Here is a 24,852-nt window from a genome sequence, read left to right as displayed (position 1 = left end):
ACAAAACAAGGTTTATATTTGTTACATACTGTGTCATCAACATACATAGATAATTGGTTAATGTTATAGGTGCTCAATTGACACGTGCATTTTATTGCTAAACAAGGTAACGCGTCAGTAATCAAGGATAGTTAAATACTGTTTTGGCTTTGTGCATGCTGATCATTTGCGGAATCAATAGCAATCACATTGACTTTGTTTAACGATTATAGATTTGATATTTTATTTCCTTTGGTCATTTTTTGTCACCCATGTTTGTTATATTATATCTTTGTTGTGTATACCATTGCACTGAGCCTTAATGTCGTTATGTCGTCACAAATTAAACGAAACACCAAAGCATGTTTAATTGCACAGTTTCACTCACAACTGCATTTAGTTCTTTGAAATATTGAGGAATTCTGTTTTAAACTTTCAAACAATTGCACAGCAAACATAAACACACAATCGGTACGTTTTAGTTTACTGTTTGCTTTACAAGTGTATGATCTCCGAACACTACTGTTTTCACACACAAATAAAATAAACATTCGTATTCTTATACCAGTTCAGTGTCGTTAAACAGGTTTTATATTTGTTACAATTCCTCTTTTGGGTTTGTCGATGTAGTTTTAATTGAATAAATTAAAAAAAAATGAAATAAAAAAATCTTATGCAACAAAATGTTACACATTCTTTAAACGTGTATGATAAATCATGACGTCTTGAGGTTTAAATACTCTCAACAAGAAACAATTTCAAATATTAAAACAAACAGTATTGGATTCTCTCTCTTATAGCAGACAGAAATCAACTCCAACGAATGAATGAAGTCTACGGAAACCAATACCAAAAGATACCGCCTGTTTTTCCCAGCACACTGCTCTGGTTTTCATTCGATACTTGTTGCTCGTGCGAAACGCATTTTCATTCACACGCAGATATTTTAGAAAGAATGGGATGTTTTGGATGATTTTTGTTCGTTATGTTTGTTATAAGTGAAACATTTCTATATGTTTAATGAAACATATTTATCAACTTAGATTATCGTATTTTTATATTTATTTTCAGTATGATCAGTGATCGCCCAGGGACGCTACATATAGTAAACGTGTTGTGTGATACGTCTTCAAAGCGAAGGACCGTGTGTATTTGAATTATGTCGAACATGGGTAAAGTGATGAATGTGTTGAATTGGCTTGACTGACTGTCCCAGCTTATCAAATAAGTTTCTGATATATAACTGTTAAAAAAGTAACTCGCTGTATTTGCTTTTTAAATATAGAGAGTAGGCGCACTAGTTCATCTACGTTTGATCCTATTTAATGGAACGCTGAACGTTATTCTCAATAATCAGTGTATACATGGAGTATGATATGATATAAATGTGAAAGTTAACTGGAATACGAACGGACCACATGCCAAAATTCAGAGATATTAACAGATAATATATTCAATGGTTAAATTATGAAAGCAGCCGACCTAATCGAATTTCTGCTGCATGTTGGGCTTCTGGCATATTGCTGCAAAGGTAGGTTTTCGTCTTATTGTGTAATGATTCTTTCATTATATTATATTAAACACTTTAAATATGTATCTCTTAGTCATGTTAAAAGTGTGGTCTTTTTTTATTTGTGACTTCAAAGGTACAAAATAATGTAAATGATACATCGCTATTCAACTTTTTACCGGGGAAATTTGGTCTACTCACGTGCATCTACGCACCATTTCATAATAATATTTTCATAGAGAATGATATTAAAATAAAAAAATAAAAAAAACGATTTAGAAGAGCAGAATAAAAACAACGTTAATCACCAATAATACAATACGCATTGAAATGAAAATCTCAAAACGAAGTATTTTTTTGACGTTCACTACATATTACTGCGTGACATGAAGGTGTTTTCAATAAACAGCTTTGCATGTGCAATTTGGTGGAATATCTACAAACAACAGTTTCGCCGTCAAAATTGAACTTAAATTTCAATTTACGATTTGCAAGAAGAAGTATCATACACATGTTTGCGTAGCGAATGAAAATAATCCAATTTACAGGCAGGCTGCGGTTTCGTTCACCCCACATACATGGGAAGTATACTCATCATCATGTATTTCACGAAACAACTTCGGCTGCATATAACTCCTTTCTCAAACTTTAAACTAAATATTTGTTATTTTATCAACTGATTCCGTTTAACAATTAATTAGGACTCAAAAACTTGTTCACATGTCTAATATTGTCAAATCTGTTGCGTATAAACGTACGTTTACTTTATTCAAAAGCAATACATACTCATTTAACTTTAACTGATCTATTTTTAAATTCAATAAAGATCAGTATATAATCCTAACGACCAATAAACATTTCAATCGAAGCTTGTTATCTGCTTTTGAAACACAACTGAAATAACAATTATCGAATTCGCAGTAACAAAAAAGCAAGTTCTCATCTGTTTTGAATTATTGAACAACAAGTTGGTACGTAAAATAGTTGAGCAAAGATTGTATTATTCAAACAGTAGTCGTAAAGTACTTTAAGAATAGATTTTAAACTATATATAATTGTTATTTGAATTGTTTTGCTCTCCAATAAATCGGTTTATAACGTAAATATTTCCTCCAATGCTAAAATGTTATTCAATATTTCACACACAATATGTTTTCAATATATGGATAAGTACGCTTTTATTTTTTTCAATCTTTATATTCTTCTGCAAACAGATACAGTATAATTATCAAAAAGCAGACTCCATCTTTCTGTTCCTGTTTTTTTTTCTAAATGGTTTTAAATTCACGTGGTTTTTGTTTGTAAATTGATGTGTTGGATTGTTCGCAAAGCACATATCAACAAGGATGTTCTGGTTTACCGGTATTCCAAACAGAACATTTATTGATTTTATTTTTTCAACACGTTTCAATCTTCTAGGATTCAAACTTCTTTGTTTCATACTACATTTGTCAAAAATAAATTCTTATTCATGCTTAATATATTAGACAGACTATTACCGTTACAGTAGAAATGGGAATTAAAATACAATTATGAAACATTCTCAATAATCATTATTTGACTCTCTAATAAAACTCTAGCTATTTTTTTCCTTCCAAAACAAGTCATTAATGAAAACCGCAAATTTCAGCGAAATTTTACAAGCATCTTAAAGGACAAATCCTTATCTTAATCTGAAGACAATCATTGGTTTGCATGTTGTTTTGATGTACGTCTGACGAAAATGCTGGCTGTTTCGTATACATACACTTCAGTGTAAATTTCAATTTAAACAGCTTTGTGTTATTCAACTAGTAACGTTATTTCTAGAAATATCTAATTAATTATAATAAAAAAATAATGAATTTAAAGAAAGGTTGTGTGTGTATATGGTAGTTACCATCAAGTGAGTTAAAGTATTTATCATGTACTCAGAAAGAAAATATTTAACCTCCATTCGTTCTACAGTTTAATTATCTTTCATTTTATCAGACAAGCAACTATGCTCATTTTCTGATTATCCAAGACTTCACTAGCAATAAACAAGTGCGTTAATAGGGAAGTCGTAACAGGTGTAAGATATATCTAGCACTCGAATAAACACGGGTGTCATAAAGGCCTAGTTTAAGGAATGTCTGGCGTTTTAATCCCCAGCTTTGCATAGCTGGATCGTTGGCCTTGTGTCACAGCTGGATGCCCAATTTCGTGTGTATTGTCTACATGCTAATTGCCATTACGAGTGTTCAAAGAAAAGGGACTGCACTGGTTATGCTTCTTCAGATCATTTTTCATTGATCTGAGATCAAGATAGCTGATAACAAACACCTGAGGGAAATAACAATTATAACCATGTGCAGTTACCCGTATTGTTTGGAGGTTGAGCAGAAGGGAGTCACTTAAAGAAGGCTTAAACAATATTTTCAATATAAAGCGTCTGCGTTAATATTTTTTCGAGCAAAAAAAAAGTATAAAGAACGGACTGAATGTAATCAGCCACAAACCTAAAGAATGCGCTCAGTTGCCAAACGCTTAAAATGAGTCACAAATGTAAGCTTCATCTTTGTATTCATTAAAAGCGTTTCAAACTTTAAGTACCAAAAGTTACACGTGTAAAGGTGTGTTAAATATTACAATGGAGGCCGATTCCTTTGTTTTCCTTTCAAGCACAGTAAAAATTATTGGTACAAAATACTTGCCATACATGCTATTTTAGTGTCTTTAAACATATAGGGTGGTATTCAAAATGTAACTTAAGTCAATCATATGGTCTTAGGTCATGGACAGTATTCACTGAAGAGGCCCGTTATTAATGTCACGCAATCTGATAAGATACATTAGTTTTTAAATCTAGTAATGTAAACCACTATAAAATAGTACCCCTAGTTTTAAGCAGCTATCACGACGATCTTCAGCCTCAAAAAACTAATAACTTGTATGCGTAAAATGTGAAATACGAATTATGGTATTTGTAAGAAGTGTTTTACATGTTATTGCATGAAAAGTCATATTTAAATGGAAATCAATAAAAAAAATATAAATCAAACATATTATTGAAACTTTTCTTTTTTTATTATTAATAATAATAATAATAATAATAATAATAATATTATTATTATTATTATTATTTTTATTATTATTATTATTATTATTATTATTATTATTATTATTATTATTATTATTATTATAAGCAAAAACACATACTTTTTTAAACCATTGTTAACACACCCTTTGGCAATATATCCCAAACCATGATTCTAAGGTTTTAATCCCAAAAGCATTGTTATCCAAATTAACCATTAAACCATTATAAATCTAGACGTGCAAAAACATTGTACAGAAACTAGATAGCACAATGTCGGTCCGGCCTGTATCAATTTCTAAGGCTTATCAGTATATTTATCTTTATTACCACATAGTTGGCAAAGAACGGATCAAAATGCCTTACTTTAATAATGAACATTGTATATATAATTAACTGGGTTACCTTAAGATTTAGTTGGGCTGTTATGACTGATTATATCACCCAGCCTGCTACAAATTAGTAAATATGTTACGCACCAGGGACACAGCTCACGATTTCTGAACATATGAATAAAAGTGAATAACTTTTGGTGACGTTACTTCTCATTACGAATGATAAAGTTCAGACTGATAAATAAACTGTTTAATATTTGCTATTTATGCACATGTCCCCAATTTCACAAAACGGATTTAATAAAATCACCTTATAAAGTCATTTTACTACATACAAGTATGGTCTGATTAAAAAGCTTGGATGATTCAACCCTTGTTAATAGCATTTATTCCTTTATAATGTGTTGATAGAACATTTATTTTAAGAGCAAAACATCCATGCGTAATTGCTCAAAAACAATGAATTATAGTAAAATCTATTTTGGGCTGTAGCTTTTTCATTCCGTTTAAATATTAAACACCATCTTTAATACCAGAATGCGCTTTTTAGTACATGGAAATATAAGATTTTATTTTGGGTTTATCTATAAGACTGGCTAACATTCATTTCGCACTAGGCTTTTGCCAAATAATAAAAACTTGAGACTAAAATTTCTATTTAGAACTAAGATTTTAATCGAAACAGACCCACGGTATATAGCTCTTCGTTATTCCTCATTATAAAACATACACAATCAACCCTTATCAAAGCTCAAGATAAAATGTAAAGCTCAAGATAAAATGTGTTTACAGGGAAAAAGGATACTGACAATAAACCGATAATAAATAGTGCGTTGATCAAACGACAACCCTTTATTGACATTAATGTGCAATATTTAACATTTTGAAACAGGTTCAGTAACAAATCATTTTTAAAAAAAATACCTTTGCAAACAAATTTTGTATTAAATCACCCAGTAATAAAGAAAACGAAATTATAATTGAACACAATCCCCAATGTTTGCCCCTAATCAAACCGTCGGTGCGGTTTATGGTTCACTTAAATCACACAACACCTCCTCTCTAAACAAGCGCCACCAATCTTGACAGCATTCCCTGTGGCACTCATTAAATTATTAAATTATTAATTGGCATGATTTGCAAGTTACCCTCCATCAACGATAACCTTCATAATGATACTACCATTAATAAGGCGTTTGTTTGAAACTTTCTTAGGAAATTTCGCTTTCTACGTGAATTTTGAAGAAGACACACATTTCGTGTTTAAATAAGAGAATGTGAAGTGAATGTTTTGGCGGCGTCGTGGTGCTAGTTTGATTGATAAAACACTAAAAATGAAAACATAAACATCAACAATACTCATAACCTCTACAGTCACAAAAGTCACATCAACGTAACCTTGTTAGCTTACTACCTTATTGTATCGCCTTGTTCTTGCAAACGGCTAGAATTTAGACGCTTAAGGCGGTTGATTCTAGTGAAACGTGAAGAGTGAAGACATGTAATGTTTATCTCCGGGGAATATTAGTGATTTAAATTAAATAAAACTGGATTATTTAACTTATTTCGTAGAACAATTAAACCTTAATATAAATATTGACGGTATAACGAATTCGTTCATACAGATAATTCAAGATTCGTCATCGTGTATGTCTGCCAAAAAACAGAATAATATAACTACAAGAAAATTACACCCAAACAAAAAGCCGTGGTTTAATGCAGAATGTTTTAATGCTAGAGCTCATTTTAAAAAGGCTAGAAATAAATTAGTCCGTAATAAAACATGTGCCAACTTACGACATGAATACATTGAAGCAAAGTATTGCTACAATATGTTGAAAAGAAAACATAAGACTAAATTAAATATAAAAGAAAAACAAATTTTGGCAAACCTGAGTAAATCAAAACCCAAGGAATTTTGGAATAAAATTAAAAGCCAATATAAAAAAGTCAACCCAAATCTGAGAATTTAAATGCGTCAGACCTATATGACCATTTCAAAACATTATATAGTACTTCATACTATAATGAAAACCAAGAATTAAGAACAAACATTAGCGATGAGTATCTTGACAAAGAAATAACATTAGCAGAAGTAGCTGTTTTTTTCACAAAACAATAATAAAAGTAGCGGTTTGGATGGAATGGTCGCGGAAATTTATAAAACTATATTTACAGATATATCACCATTTCTATCGAAACTATTCAATCGCATCTTTTCTACAGGACAATACCCCAGATCCTTTGGGGATGGTATAATATTACCTGTTTTTAAGGGGGGGAATGTAGACGAGCCAAATTATCGAAAATCAATTTGGATTTCAAAAAGGAAAGTCTACGATTGATTGTGTGTATATTTTACATTCAATTATAGCAAAAACACTTTCCTCAAAGATGAAACTGTATTGTTGTTTTGTTGACTATGAGAAGTGTTTTGATAAAATCACAAGATCACATCTATTCCATAAGTTAATAACTGAAAATATAAGCACCCATTTGGTAAAGGCCATCACGGCGATGTATAGTGCCGTCAAGGCATGTGTACGATATAAAACAAACCTATCTCCATTCTTTATATCAAATATCGGCGTGAAACAGGGAGACCCGAGTTCAAGTTTGATGTTTTTATTTTTCGTTAACGATATTTTATCAAATATTAATCATAATATAGAAGGAATTTACACCATAAACGATGTCAAATTATATCTGCTTTTATTTGCCGATGACGCTGTTATTTTTGCTCAAACTCCTCAGGCCCTACAATCAATGCTTGATGATTTACAAGTCTACTGTGGAATATGGGATCTTAAAGTTAATACGTTAAAAACTAAAATTATGATATTCGAAAAGGAAAGAAAATCTAACTTTATCTTTATCATGAATAATACTAATCTAGAAATTGTTGAATCATTTAAATACTTTGGTATAACCTTGTTCAAGTTTTGGATACGAATTTTAAAATCTAATAATACATCATTAATCAAAAATACATATATAATGTTAAAAAAATGACGTTGACAACAATAATACATACAGTGGAATGAATTGGGCATATCAAATAAAGAAAAAATTAGATGAAATTGGAATGTCAGAAATATGGTTAAATCAAGATATACAACCGATTTAAATCGAAATAATACGACAAAGAATGATTGATATTATAAACAGTCGTGGAATACAGATATTAATGATTCAAACAGACTAGAAACATATCGCTGGAATAAAAATGAACTCAAGCAAGAAAAATATCTAGATAGTATACACATAAATAAATATAGAATTGCCCTTACAAAATTTCGAGTTTCCTCACATGACCTATTAATCGAAACGGGAAGACATCATAACATCCCAAGAACAGATAGAATATGTACCTTTTGTAATATGAATACCATCGAAAATGAATATCAGTTTCTTTTAGTATGTCCAAAATATCACAATCTACGAAAACAATTATTTAAACCATACTTTTGCCATTGGCCAACAAAACAAAAAAGTTATTACCCTTTTGTCCTCAGACAGCGGAAAAACTATGCCCTGTGTTTTTTTTTTTTTTTTTTATTTTTTTATTTTTTTATTATTCAATATTGACAAATATTATACAACACAACACGTTGCAAACATATATATATATACATATCAATGAGACATTTATATATAGCGTACTTGTTATTTGTATTACATAATATTTGTTTTTTAAGTATTGGTGTGTGAGTGATATCACATGCAAAAACATATTGTACAAAAAGGTCAATATAGGTCACTGCCAATGCAGGAAGCAATCTTTTAATCTTTCAATATTTAAGTGGTGAAAATAAAAAGTAAGAAGATAACAATGAAGGATGGTAGGATAGGTAGAAAGGATAGAAAGAATAGAATAGAATAGTTGGAATAGACAGAATAGATAGAATAGATAGAATAGATAAATAGAATAGATAGGAGGTATTTATGCATTTATGTAGTTATTCAAAAGATGCCATTTGTTTTCATGGAAGTTCATTTTGTTGTTGACTAGAGCTGTTTCGCGCTCTATTTTTTCTCTAAGTTTTACATAGTTCAGAAAGGATGTAAAGGTTGGTATAGTGTTTCTGTTTTTCATGCTAAATATAAAAAACTTCATTAGCAGTATTAAAAAGTTAATTATTGTCTTATGTTGTAATTGTTCAAAGATACCAAAGCTTATGGTTTTTAAGTTTAAATTGATCGAGTTTGGGTTGTGATCAATTATTCTTTTTAATTGAGACCACAGATTTTGTGTAATTCTACATTCCCAGAATAAATGTTCCTGTGTTTCGATGTATTCCCCGCAAAAGTCACATAAACTTGAATTTGAGATTCCACACTTGTATAAGTATTTGTTAGTAGGTATAATTCTGTTTATAAATTTGTATTGAAAACTTCTCAGGGTAACATCATTGGTCATAAACTATGCCCTGTGTTAGTAAATATTTATATCATGCATTTTTGTTACGATCGAGAACCTAATTATGTTGAAAATGGATATGATGTATAGTATACTTCTCTATTGACTATGTCTTTGCTCTTCACGAAGATTTGTTTCATATGATTTATTTCATATGTTTTGCATTTTGGCTATAGATGATATGTCATTTAATGCTGAATAAATATTATGTTGTTATGTTATGATCAGACAATGACATTGAGGTTATTTTACGAAGCAATGTTTTTAATCTACATAGTCATGTTTTAGAGTGTTGATTTGAACTTAAGTTATTCAAACGGTAACCTTTTCATTCATGCACCATTTAATTAATTTGATGTTGTACGTAATATACTTGTTTTGGAAATATCAAATCATAAATAACTGCATACTTTTAAAGGTGATATTTTAATCAAACATGATCCCATGATATACCAATGAACTCTTAAAAATGTATATGAACAGAAAATGAATGGTTAGCAATTTAGCTTTGGAGCTCATTAAATATGGGCAGTAAAAATGATGAGGTCGAAATCAAGAAATTTTGTGAACGCCTTACTCTATCATGATTTGGACTTGCGTCAAACGATAACCTGTTCATTGGCTCTACAACAAATACTTAAGATTAACTTTCTGGTTTATATATCTAAACTGCTAGTTGAACAGTTAAACATATTGGGTCACTGATCCTTTTATCGAACTAAAATGGCGTGTTTTCTGATTCCGACAAATAAATGAATTATTTAGCAATTTAAACAAGTTATTGGAGTGGCATTTACGTTACGGGGTTAGTATTAGACTTGATTTTGGATATTCGGGACGAAGGAAACCATATTCGGGTTCGAGCTTCTCTCTCACCTCATATTCTTTCCATTCTAACACATATCGGGTCACATATTTACCCAGTGACTTATAATATCCCGTCAATTCGAAATGTTATAAGTCGACAACACCATACTTGAACGTCGCAAGTATTGACGATAAACGCTTTGATAATCGACTGTGACCGAAATACGAAAGAGGTAAATTTAAAGAATTTATATAAAGAAATAAAGATACAATAGAAAAGCAAAAACAACATTTTCATAACAAAGTCCCGATGTCGTAAAAGTAATTTTATTAAAAAATATATCAATACAATACATCGCACAAGGCAATCCATTAACAAATTAACAAGTCATTTCAAATTGAAAGTTCTTTTATCAAGAAATACTTTATACAAAGATGTTGTTTGTTAAACAAAGATGCTTGATATAGTGGAAAAGCTTCGTTAACATTCGTTATCTGTAGTTTGTTTGACAAGTGTCGCTTTACCCATTACTAATAAAACTGCCCAATAATCAGTGTCTAGATGAAACATATTGCTAGAGGTTAAAAGGAGTACATTTTTTTATCTTAGATTTGATATTTCCACTTTACTAATGGAACCGTGCGTCTAATAAGATAAAACGTCAAAATACTTTAGATCAAATGGAAATCATTTTGCTTCATATCTGATCCTACAATGAACTAGTATGTGTTTAAACCGGCTACTATATATATATATATTTGTTGGTACATGGGTTATATCGTATTGTGAGTATTAACTTATTTTATATGCAATATAATCAACACACAGTATTATAGTAAAGGACAACCGTTTAAATCAAAACAATGATTGCTTATTTGATGTGTTTTGAAATAATAACCAGATCCAATGTATTACCTCCCGGTTTATAAGTAATATTAACTTCCCTTTGAAGTAATAGTGTGGACGTATACGCATTCCAAGATCATGTCATATTACATGAATATTTCCATATTTTTCAACTACTAGGTGGTTAAAACTTCCAGTATGCGCATGTAATGTCTATAAGCAGTGGCATGTAAAATATGTCAAGAATACTCGAGATAATCAAATGATTTAGGTGTCTTGTTTCTTAAATGCACACAGTGTCTGCAAATATAAGACAATGAGATTTAGTATGTCTAGATTTGGCTGTATTTACGCATGATATGCTACAATTATAGCATTCCTGCTATAACGTCTGTTTCTTAGGACAGCTATTTATCAGATTTCTTTCAAAGAAAATTATTAGGCTATGACATAATAGCACGTGTATATATAATGAATAGTTTTCTAAGATCAGATTCCTAAGTCATGATTTTCATATGTAAAAACATTTAGTAACGGTCAGTTCTTCGTTATTTGCATTAATCATAGTAACAGAAGTCTATTTAAGTGTTAAGTCTTATTAAGCTTAGTTCTCGTAATTAATTACATTTTTACTAACCCAGCCTCCGTGCAAAACAACCCATATATCTGGCTTAACTAATCTTCGTCTGACTGCTGAATAACCTGGTAAGGTGTAAGCGAAATACACCACCATTGAAGTGGATAAAAAGTTTGAATTCTAGTATAACTGAAAGGTGGATAATTTTCAATTCATTGACAATTAATCAATTAATTTCACGTTATCCTTTCACAAATTGAAACATGAGACAACCGATGCGTTTGACAAGCTATCAAACTGGTTCACTTTGTAAATACAACTATTTATACGGTATGTGAATTCTTATTCATTGCGTTGTGCAGTCTTAACTCATTCGTTGAAAAGATAATAGCAAGAAGCACGGGCTTGTCTTGAAAACGTGTTGTCGATAAGATACGTGTGTTTGTTTCGGACCGATTCTTACCAATTTAAAGAATATATCGAAATGAAACGTTCAGTCTACAGGGAAAGAGCTAGAATATACGTATGATCCAATACCTTTTACGTATAAGGAAACTGCCGACAAATAAATCATTTTAAGTACAGTCATTCAAAATCGTTGTAAAATAGTATGTATCATTTGAAACACACACACACGCACGTACGCACGCACGCACGCACGCACACAAACACACACACAGACACACACACACACACACACACACACACACACACACGTGTTTTGATTAAAGATAACATCGTTATTGTAGGGCTGGCGTATTATTTAAGATCATGTTTGCAAAGATAGAAGTCAAGTAAGCACACACTTTTCAAACCTATGGATACAAAATTCGGAATGCGTTAACGTAGCTTGTGTGTAAAATGTTTCTTGATAAGGGATTTCTAGTGAAAGAACACATCGAGGGTAGCACTATATTTTAAAGTACATCATGAACTTTATGAATAAGGTGAAAGTTATAGTAATTATCATTTGTATAAAAACAGAGCCCAATTTTAATTTTGAACACCGACAGGTTGCCTCGTCGAGCGTTTGATTTAGAGAGGCTGTAGATGTGTCTTTTTTCATAATTTGAAAGATTTTCATTATTCAGAGAGTGTTTGTCTGAAGCGCATTGTTCGGTTTTCTTTTCAAAATCTGTCTTAATAATTACCAAAATATTTTGTTTATTACAATTTCGTAAGACGTGTAATTGTGTTATTTAATTCCCTACAGCGAATGTGTGGAGAGAAAACGCGAATACTGTATATTTGGGCAATTGCATTTATCTTGATAGGTTTCACGCAATTAAGTATTCAAGACTGTATAACGCCTTATGTTCTGTCTCTATGACACTGACGTTTCCGCTCTAAGACAAGTCTGCTGTTTATTTCAGAACAATAGCTATCAACAGTCAATAAAAGTGTTTTACCATGCAATTTAACACAGACATTTATGTTCTAAATCAGAAACAAAACACAGTTTCATGTTAAAATTAAAAGAAGGAAAACACAAAAACAAACACTATAATTAGTATTGTTAGAATGTACTTTAGTACACCAATGATTTTCGAACTTCCTAAACGAGATGTTCAAGCTTAAGTAATATTAATTTCCCAACAGTGAAGCTCATTTGACAGTTTTATCAATGTCCATACATCATCACAATAAGAAGTTTTATTCAGCATTGTTTAAGAAACATTCTGTTTCCTGTGTATAATTTTAAATCTGTGAGAAACTTTTGTTTATGGCATTATCAATGCAGAACTGAAGAAGCTTAAACGCACATACTGACACTCAAATAAAACCTACAAGGTAATATAGCACAATTCCCTGATACCTCGAAATATGTTACTGAGAAAACTCGTTTGGTTACACACTTATGTTACATATGATAATTAGACAACATCAATATCACCTTTCTCGTAGAACCTTAGTCATTGATAGCTTGTACCATTAAGCAAAGCTGGTTTATAAACAACCACATGTGTTGTTTTTACTATCGCTGACATTAAACTGCGATTATAACGTAATCGTGTATATGATACATGTCTGCGAATGTTCTCATGTTAAACCTAACAATGTGGTCCGTCGTGCTTATTGTGTCTGCTTGGACATTGATACACTTTGGTCGTACTACAGATGTATAATTATATTGAGTACTTGAACACTCCGTTACGCGTATATCTGTACATTTGTCTGGCACGACACATAACAACCAAGTGACATAAAATACATTTAGTCACATTGGGTTATTCAAGACACTGTAGAATTAACGCGCTGACAATAAACTTTTCGAACATTTTATATACATATGTTTATGGGTTTAGTCTGCTTAAGTTTCAAAACAATGTTAACTTAGCGAAATATTTACGTGATTTTATGACATGAATAACAATCAGTTCCTCTAGTACACAGAGCGTCTACAATATGCTCATGCGAACATTCCATGTTGCATAGCCGTAGATACTTTATCCGCATGAAGGGTCAGAAAATCGTTTTGCTTCAGGGTAGTTATTATAATAGGTATTTGTAATCACGGTGATATATTCCTTTGTGTATGGTCATTTTGTCCCATTGCATGACAACACGGAATCCGATATCACAATTTCTTGTCCAGTTGCCTGTTATTTGCATAGTTTTGAAAAGCCTAGTTTGATTAACTGCCATAGGTCTGAAGTGGTTGTAAATATAACAGCGACAACAGACACAATCTAATGTTTAATAATTTAAAGAATATCATAGTACATGTAGCGATAATTGTAGGGTATATAAGTTTTTTTTATTTGTTTAACGTTAAAATAATGTTACAATACTCAACATATCGAGGTAAAACAACTTATGTTGTATCTTCAATTATTTATTCATTTAATTTAATATATATATATATATTATTTTTATCTTTTTATCAATGTTGTTATTATTATTGATATTGTTATTATATTTTTTTTATTTTATTTACTAGAGTTGTGTTATTTGGTAAGAATAGTCATAATGATATTAAACAAGGACAAGCACCTGCACTATATGTTGGTTTGTTCGTTAAGTTTTAAATGCAAAATTAATATTTACAATAATTTAGATACACGTTTTTGCGTTTAGAAAATCAACGTGATAATTGCCATTCCTATTTGGGTAGCAAAAACTGTTCTTATTCTAACTTATACGTATGTGAATTATGACGATCCAAAATTGGTTATGATCTAATGTAATAGCAAAATCGTTTAACATAATCAACGATAATAATTACTGTTTCATATTTTCCAGACAATACATGTAAGATATATCTTAACAGCTCCATTACTCTATTACAATTTATCTGTAAACCACCATTACTCAATGTAGATAAATCCGTACACCAGAATTACCCCATCTAGATATATCTGTACAACACTATTACTCAATTTAGATATAGAGTCTACAGTGCAACGCCATTACACGTCTAATAAGAGACGAGAAGGGTCATGAACTTTTCAACCCAGAAACGAACATCAAATTCAAAGCCAGTTATTAATGAACATGTCTTTGCAATTTGTTTATTAGGGGAAACATGATTATTGTAGGGCGATCGGATTAAATGATAGCAAATGTTGTGTTTGCCAAGTCGTACGATAAAGAACTTAAAGTTCAAACCTTTCATTTATTTTCATTATGCTGTGTTATCCCTAAAAACAGTTAACAGTTTTGCGGATTTGGATTATGAAAATTAGTCCAAAGCCTTGAACAAACCCTTCAAAGTTGTACTTGTCATTTAGTCAGTTAAATCAATAAAATTTCCCATTTACATTATGTAAAAAACATGAGCACCTGCTCTACTAACGCTACTTACCATTGTATTAAGTTCTTTTTAAGAGAGATTTAAATACGCCTCAAAGTGTATTCGTCGAAAATGCGACCATACAGAAGGAGTTTAAAAGTCTGAAAAATATTTAAAGAAACTTATACTGACTAGCCTGATGTCTATTGGGAGAAAATCCTAGGATTGAACTTGCTTTCTCCTTTAGTGGTTTCGAATCAACATCTGATTTGCAATAGAAAGACAACAAATGAACGATCAGTCGTCGAAACTTTTTTTAAATACAAACGAATCTTTAACACCAATAAATATTATTCGACGAAAGTCGGCGATCGCTGATGACCGTTCAATAAAAATAGGGAAAAAACTAAGAGGGGTAAACACACATACAAAACCAGACAGCGAATATGAGGTCGCTGTTCGCCAAGAAAACAAAAAGAGGCTGCTGTTTCAAAAGTAAAATTTACATTATCTTTAAAGATATTGCATACACATACGACGTCGATAAGATTTTGGGCATTTACCGAGCATTTATTGACATTTGTTTGAGTTGTATGCTATCAACGTTCAAATTCAAAATGTTAATTCGCCACTAGGTGTATATTTTTGGTAGCCATCGTAACACTACATAAGAGCTTCGAAACGTGTAGGCCTTGTGGTTTTTGTCAGAAGAGGAAATTCCTCGTTGGTCGTTTGCGACTAAAAAAGTTTTTTTGCTTCAGAATTATTGGTTACATTCTGCTTTCCTTGTAAAAGAAAAAAAAACAGAAAACGGGAACATGTCACGAAAGCTTTTGTTAACTATATTATATATTTCGGAGAGTACTTCTTGCCTTATAGGACAGGAATGGTAATATTGGTGTGTCACGCAACCGTGAAGTTGTTACGAATTATGTTCCTATTTGATTTTTGTTTGCTAATCATTATAAGTACTGATTAGCTTCACTTCGACATCACTTTGTTTAATGTTGAGTTAAGTGCGTCCTAGTTTTGGAAGATTATTTTATGTCTCTTCTAGCATGGAAACACGAACGTCTTACTGAGCTAAATACATCTCTTCGACATTTAAATAATTGTTTCTGATATGTTGCTTTAAAACAGAGTTGGGAAATTTAAGAAATCTTTTATCCCTCGTCGCGCGTCGCCAGTTTGACACATGCTTGTGTTGCATACTTGAAAAGGCTTCGTCTCTGGAACCGCTACATATAGTTTACTTTTACATTACATCGATATCTCGTGGTTGTAAAATGGTTTAGATACTGATTTTTAAAACAAAATATTTAGTAGTTAACTCATGTCATAAAGATTTTCCAGAACACTTATTTAAGTCCGCCAGTGATACTGATTTTTAAAACTAAATATTTAGTGGTTAACTCATGTCATAAATATTTCCCAGAAAACCTCTTCAAACCCGCCAGTGCATTGGTATTTGGTATATCGTATAACTTGCCCTTATTATCACCAGCGGGACGTACCTTTAAAAAATGCTGAATTGTCCTCAGGCTATGCAACACTTTCTGTTTTAATCCATAAAAGGTTGTATAATGTTGCCATTTGTCTTATTTTTTTGTCAATTTCATTCATCAACATTTGGGAGTATTCACGAGCTTCAGGAACTCTTGCATCACATGCATCTTTAAACATTTGCGGTATGCCAAAAACATTTCCATATCTCTTATTTGTATAGCTGTAGGCTATTTAATTGACCCATGATATTTTAATGTTGTTAACATAAATTGACAGTGAAATAGTCTTTTTTGTTTATATCTTTTGATAATTGATAGATTTGAAGATTAAAGCATATCAATTGTATTGACCGTATGTTGTAATCAATGAATAATTTAATCCTCAATCTCATTTGAAACCTAAAAACATGCATTTTAGTTACTAAAATATGTTTGTGAATCTACCACCGACAAAATGTAACAATACTATAATATAATGTTATTGTAAAATTTACTTTTGTTTATATGTAAAATTGTATATTTCATTATGTAATGCGAGTGTTGGTCTTACGATGTTATAAAAGGAGGTTACATAATTACATTGCCATTTCCAAAAAGAAAATTGAAAATGATTCATGTTCGGATTCAAATAAAACCAACGTGCATATTGTAAGATTATTAGAATGGATTTTAAGGCAAGATATGTCACCAGCAATGCTGTTTGAAAAGTAAAAAGCAATGAGGCACTAATAGTTTGACGCAATTTAACTTAATGTGAGTATACCTATAAATGCAAGGCTCTTTTTCCCCACCCACTCGATTCATTTCATTCTCTTTTAAGTTAAAAGTTTTAACATTTGTATATAAGTTTCTGCATTTATAAACTTTATCAGACGTGTAATACATATCAAACGGTGTCCACTGTCATACTTTCTGTAGAAACATTTCACTGAACTTATATAACAACGTATATTAAGCACAAGTATTTATCAGATCTAACACATCATTTTCTTAAGTACAAATAATAATTTATATTATGTATTTATGCACGACCGTTTGTCTAGAAGATCTATTATGCAGCTTCATTAATAAATCGTGAACACAAAACATCCAATTTACGACGTCTTTCTAGAATTGACGTTTCATCAGTGTGACAAATGGAAATAAAAATATTTTTCTAAGAATGCTAAGAAAGCTAAATGAGAAAAAACTATTTTAATCAAGATATGTGGGGAATAAAATGTAGGCGTTAGACGAGAGGTGGTACAACAATTCATCGAAGAAGACTTTAGACTACTTTACTAATCCACAAACATTTTCAATTTATATCTTTTGTTTAGGAGTTTGTACAGAATAGTACTTAACTGGAGTGTAACTAAATTATCCAATCATAAGTTAAACAAATGTAAACAAATGTATGTTTGAGACAATCCATCTGTCAAGCGTAAAAGGTCGTGCAAGATGTAAAGATAAAGATGAAGTGATATACATGTTAAGCCCTCTGTTTGTAAAATAAGGTTTAGCACGATTTGAACCTGTCTTTCCATGTACTTGTCATTCAGAATCGTTGATAGCGTTTGGCTAAGAGAGTCTACCGCTTACTCGGCTGATAAGTGACACAATCAATGTTTTTTTTTACATTTGAGATATCATAATAACTATTATAATTCATTCAACAACAAAAATATCGGCCGAATTAATTAGTTTTGAGGCATTGTCTACGATTTAGCCAAATTGAAAACAAACAAATGTTATAATACGTGGTTTCAGAAGGTGTTACCACAAATAATAGGTGTCAGTCTTTCGGAACGAGTCGTTCAAACCAATGCAATATCAATTCCCAAATTTGTCAGTTGTAGTGTTTTTGTTCCATTATCAATATAATTCAGATTCATTCACAATTGTTTGTGTTACTTTCCGTCGTCTGTCTGGTATTATGAATCTGTGTCAGGCTATTGTACACTTATATAAGATATATATAATCGAAACTTCATCAGAATAGATAAGATTCGTATTCGGAAAATGAAGAAATAAAAAGTTCATTTGCAAGGGGCTTACTGTCTGTCCGCTTTTACAATTACCATATTTATAACGTTTCTGATAAACAATCGTGATAAATTTGGATATGTGTCTATTCCATATCATTTTTATATTATTCGAAAGAGGTTCATGCGCAGAAAACCCCCTTAAATATAACATATAAAGCCTTTTCAGCCTTTACATATTGGAATAGTAGGTTTATATAATAGGAAGAGTATTTTTAAAAGCAATTACAACATCAAGTATAATTTAATTTTAAGATAGTATTTACTTCAAAACAACCAGAAAGCAATTACTTTTTACAAAGTATTACCATTTTATTGTAAATGGGCTATCATAGAACTTATTTATTTATTAACTTATTTGTTGAATTGCTTCCTTAACATAACGTTTCTAACATATAAACTACTTTAAGCACAGTCGAGACAAGCATGAACATGCAATACAAATTATTTAAACAAATGTGAAACGAACGGTTATAATCACACATATACACTCGTTTGAGTGGATAAACACAGATGTGCTATATGAATCACTCAGTTTATTGCACATGCCATCTGATTCTGTTTAAAAGGTTATACCATAGTTCAAACAGAAACACGGGTTCATGTGTTATGTAAAATTACATAGAACATGCACTTTCAACTATTCTCTAATGCCAGCCTGTGAACAAAACACAAAATAAAAACTAACACTCACGCAATAATACAACCAAATTAAGAATATAATTTATATGTCAGGTACACAAAAACTAGTTGAACCCAAAGTTTTTTTTCACTGACTTTTATAACGCGGTTAGCACAAAATAATGATAGCGAATCTGAGTAATAGCTGTGTTTCAAACAGTCAAACAGTTTGAGAACAATTTATTCAGATCTTAAGATATCTAAGGAATGAATTGCGGGGTTGATGTCATTATCGGGGTATGAACGCCACGCGTACTTTGACCAACCCGATTGCGTTCATATCCCCGATAATGACATCAACCCCTCAATTCATTCCTTATATTTACACCAATAGATCATTATTTCATTCAAGAATTGTTTAAAAAATACTTCATTTCATTTAAGAAAACCTTTCTGTAATCCGTTCTTACCCATTCTGTAAATAGAACGACCCGACTATAACCGGAAACATTGTTTTTGAAATGACGTACCAATAACGCGGGAAAAGATCAACTTCTTGAAATCACTTTAAAACGTAAAATTGAAACACTTCTGGTACCAATATATATAAAATATAATAAACTAACACTTTTAAAAATGTTGATCTATATTTTACGGGACATGCAGACACAATACAACCAATAACAAGATCAATAGCTTTCATGTATATTGTTATGCAATAAATTACGATCCGAACATATCCAAAGATGTTGCGTTCATCGATTGATGAACGCAATTGCCGAAAGGCAGTTCATTTAAGGAATGTAAGTTGAGGTGTAAATATTCAGTCCTAAAGCTCACTTATGCTTACAACTAACAAGTAATGTTGAAATGATGAAACGTGCCATTTTATGGCCGAATGCTATGATGTCACTGGAATGCTTTTGAGAGCTACAGCGCCAAATATAAAACTGTGAATTCATACTTCGAATATGATTCAGTACAGCATTCAGTACGCAATTAATTGTCAATTTAGCGTTCCTTATAAAATTTGTATTTACTTTTGTGCATATTTTTAAATTTTCAAGTGTCGACTCTTTAACAATCTATATGGTTTTAGGTTACCGTTCAATAACACAAAATAAGTTAAAACTGCTTCCTGGTATAGCATCGGAACAGCACAGAGCCAACACATTTATCTTTGAGAGATTCATTTAATGAATGACTACCTAAATATCAATAGCTTTATTGCCGTATTATTATTTATCGTTGTATCTCTATTTAAGGTATATCTGCTGATACTACCGGTGCCGTCAAATGCTCAGATCTCACAATGTTCCAATGCTCCGAAGATCCACTGGAGTGTATAGAAAGTCATCTGAAATGTAATGGTGTCAGCGAATGTGCCAATGGTGCAGATGAAAGCGTCCTTGCGTGTGGTGAGTTATTTCAAATTTAGTGGTCCTGTTTTTCATCAATGTATACCTGTATCGTGTAGTAGTTCAGGACGTTCCGTGAAAAACAGTTCGAGGGGCGAATACGAAATGGTTTTCAGTGACATTAAATATAGTAGAAGATAGAACCTTTTCGCTTTCACCCCTTGAATTGTCAATAGGCTGCAACTCCACTGCAATACTTTTAACAATAAATGGATATTAGCATTTGAGGCTTTATCGTATATTCAATCATACCAATTGCAAATTAATGTTCAGAGGCCAGCCCAATAAATAGCCCCCAATATAGGTCACACTTGAAAGATGCGAACAATTTATATTTAAAGCATTATAATGGTTTAATCATTTCATAAAAACAAACAAAATATTATGATTTATGTACTGTAACAGATAAAAACGTATTAACGATATTTTTGCGCATTTGAAACTGGGGAAATTGGGGCCATGTACTTATAAATTGAAGACTCCATTTATAAAGTGTTTTTAAGGGCTAATTTCTAATGTTTTGATCATTGCAGTAAATTGAGTTAAACATAATAATGCATTGATGAAAAACAACAATAGAACTTTAATTAAATCATCAACTTAAATGCATGCCCGCACTGGTCATAACGAATGATAGTGTCTGTAGGACATACATGCTCTTATTGCGTCACAGCTTATATTACTGAAATAGCAATATTTGCTTCACTTTTTTGAACTGAGCATGGTTCTTTTCTCTGAACTGTTTGTACTGGGCATGGCGTCTTTTATCCCTTATTTCAAAAATGTATGTCCTTTTTATTATAGTTCTGAAATTGGCTATATCAACAATAAGCTGTTAAGCAGGGAACATAAACGCTTCGACATTTTTAGCAGATGTTTATGTCAGATTGTCGCCACGTAGAATAGAATCATTTGCGTATCATAATTTCGCGAGGAGTAAATTTATAGTCTTTTCGAAAAGCCTAAAGATCAAAGTTCTGTGAACCTTTCATAAATTGTACGTGTTTTTTTTCTGGTGAATCATGTTCATCTTATACTCTAAGTGTTTTACTGTTCTTATGACGCGCGTTTGTCAATTAGTATTTTTAACATAACATGGAGACACATAACTAAAAAAGATCTTGAAACAATTGTCTATTTAAGTGCTTCATTGTCTTATTTACAGATTATATATTTTATAATCAGTACAATTATTGGTAAACATGTATATTTAATATTTATTTACGAATATATGAACCTTGAATGTTGTCAATTTACAGGATGCCTTCCAAACGAGTTCCAGTGTAATATGACGTCGTGTATTGACGTTATCAAGCGTTGTGACCGCAATCCAGATTGTCAAAACGGCGAGGATGAAATGGACTGTGGTAAGAAAAATACTAAATTGCACCTGTTGATAATGAATTGTTTCCAGTTTACATTTCTTGCCTTTAAGCAGAAAAACCGTCCACCTACGACCTTGCACTTAGATGTGTGCGCGCATTAACTTTAACATTACTAGTTTTCAACGTTAAGGTTTATACGCAATATAATCTGAATCCCCTGCATCCTCCCTGGACGACTACGCGATTTGGCATAGAAAGTAATTAATGAATTACAATGGGGTTTGAAATAACCAAGGAACCATATGTGCGTTCTGAGTTTAAATCTTTGGTCGAGGAAAAGGCGATTTGCAACGTCATTTGAACATAAGATCCAATGCGAGTGTAGCAATAAACTACATAATGGTATCATTAAAGCGTTAATTGAATGCAGAATGACAGTCAGTAGAACGAACTAGGGCATTGTGTAAAAAGAAAATATAATATAATGAAGATTTTGACTTATTTAAAGTAAGATGTTGACATTTGTGTTCTATTACTCACATTAATTTACGGTGTATTTTTAGTATCTGATATTTTCCGATTGAATTTAAATATTCTTCGACTCGTTTGTGACAAGTAACTAATCCCTGAATCCGTACCGCTTAAGTTTGAAGCTGACCATGTTAGTTAAGACCTATCTGTTTATATTGACAGTGATATATTTTGACAGGCGCCCTTTTAAGGACGAGATAGTTGTCAGTCCTAGTTATGATCATATGGTACCATTTTGATACTTTCCATAAAAGCTTTTTAGCTCATCTCCTTTTCGAAGTAAACAGTCGGTTTATTCCAAAAACTCCTTATACCGTTGTTGTCGTCAGTGTCGGCTGTTAGCTAACTTTGCCCTTTGGCATGACTCACAGTTATTCAAATTTTGCTTAGTATACTTGTTTATTATTGGTAAATCAACGTTACAAATGCTATTCGACAACGCAAAAACTAATACACCTTTGACTATGTTTAATCTGTAACTGGCTTATGACATATATATGCTCAGCTATGTAAGAATTCTTGTCGAAACTACTTTTGTGTTATTACTATCGTCGTTTTACAAGCGTTCAACAAGATATAAATCGTCCTATATTCCTGCTATATTGTAACACATTTACTGTAGAAACGAATATTTTCCGAACAAATGAAATAAACAATAATGTCAATAAATTGTAGAAAAACTATCGTATGGTAACCCATATCAATGACACTTGGCCGACATAAAACATGCTATCCGGAAATAGGTTTTCGACAGGTAATTAGCTTCGAAGCTATGTCCTCGGGAATAACGAATATCACCCATTAAGCTGTTGGCACCCTAAAGAGGACTGATGGTTCTCTTATCCAGCCTGTTATCTAATGAGGGCTTGGGGATAAAATCAATGAAACTTGAAGCGTAACATAGCTATGTGATATGTAATAACGCTCCGTATTTCTTCACAGTTCACATGTACATACAAATGAGTAGGGGAAAACATAATTGGGAAATAAAATTTACTAATGACATTTTGTAGCTCAAATTTTGATTGGATAACTCAAAGGCTTAATTATCGACTAAAAAAGTCAATAAACCACGGCGATCAGTGCAAATGTATAATGATTGAGACTTTTGATGTTAATTAATCTTACACTGTCAATGAGCTGTCAATGAAGTTTTAATTAAATATATTCTGTCACCAAAGAATGCCAGGAAATCGCCTGCAAACAAATCGCTGAAACAATAGTGTCATTATCATTGCCTGAACGCTTCTCTTCAAGAACAGAATCTGGAATAAACTCATGATTTCACTGTTGTCAGAAAACAAAGCTTATTGACATTTCAGATTAATTGACTATATAATATGATTCCGGTCCGAAAACAAAACAAAACAATCTGACACAAGGGCAAATGCGTAAACCGGAAAGAGGCTAGTCTAGGTTTCAGCTTTACAAAACACCCAACCAATATCTCTAATTTTTCAATCCGGACCAGAAACAAGTGGCTTTTCTTTTATCATGCTTACCGTTTGTATAGAAACATTGCAGGAATAATGTTGGTAACTGACGTCAGGTAATATTTAAGAGGTGGAAACTCTTCGATTTATTCGGCTTTTACGAACAAAATTTGTTTAAACACAATTGACTGAAATCAGCGTTAAACCTTGTAAAAAGTTTAAAGTCAATGTATTTGTGACAGCTTTATAACAAACAAGCCATACGCAAACATTTGTCGATGCACTTTGATATATTTTCGATTTAGATTCCCGAATTCGAATTTCAATATTGGGCGGACAGGTTCTATTTCTAAGTTATTGCCGAAACAGTATCCTGATCCGTGTTTCAGACGTGACTTCACTCGGATTCTTAAGAACGTTTCTCTTTAAGAACTTTATATCTTTTCTGATTCCACATCTTGTCAAATTCTTCACTTTCAAAATCAATCCGAAAATAATCGGATGTCAGTAAGTATACTTTAATCTCGTCTTTGGGGTTGTAAGAGTTAAAGTCAACAGCCTTGTTTTATTCCTACCCTTTCCATACTTACAAAACCTATACAACTGTCATTGTAAAGGCAATGAAATGTTTTCAAGATGAGCGCTAGAATTGACTCTGCCATTCAACGGTTAAGGAAATGAAATAAAAATGGGATATGTACTTGAAAATGGCGTGGATATGTCATGACA

The 24,852-nt window shown here is 31.8% G+C and overlaps 1 protein-coding gene across 2 annotated transcripts in view; it reads left to right on the top strand.

The window, feature by feature from the left end:
- Positions 1-905: 905 nt before the first annotated feature.
- Positions 906-24,852, top strand: part of LOC128205120 (G-protein coupled receptor GRL101-like) — a 46,611-nt gene continuing 22,664 nt past the window's right edge. For both annotated transcript variants that reach the window (XM_052906557.1, XM_052906556.1), the window contains exons 1-3: positions 906-1,510; positions 20,682-20,834; positions 22,094-22,201. In XM_052906557.1, coding sequence (XP_052762517.1) covers positions 1,447-1,510; positions 20,682-20,834; positions 22,094-22,201 — 325 coding nt within the window. In that variant the 5' untranslated portion in view covers positions 906-1,446. The remainder of the gene's footprint in view (positions 1,511-20,681; positions 20,835-22,093; positions 22,202-24,852) is intronic.

Source organism: Mya arenaria, chromosome 10 (assembly GCF_026914265.1).
Source record: "Mya arenaria isolate MELC-2E11 chromosome 10, ASM2691426v1".
Taxonomy (NCBI): Eukaryota; Metazoa; Mollusca; class Bivalvia; order Myida; family Myidae; genus Mya; species Mya arenaria.
The sequence above is the reverse complement of the archived record's forward strand: the minus strand, read 5'-3'. Positions and strand labels throughout refer to the sequence as shown.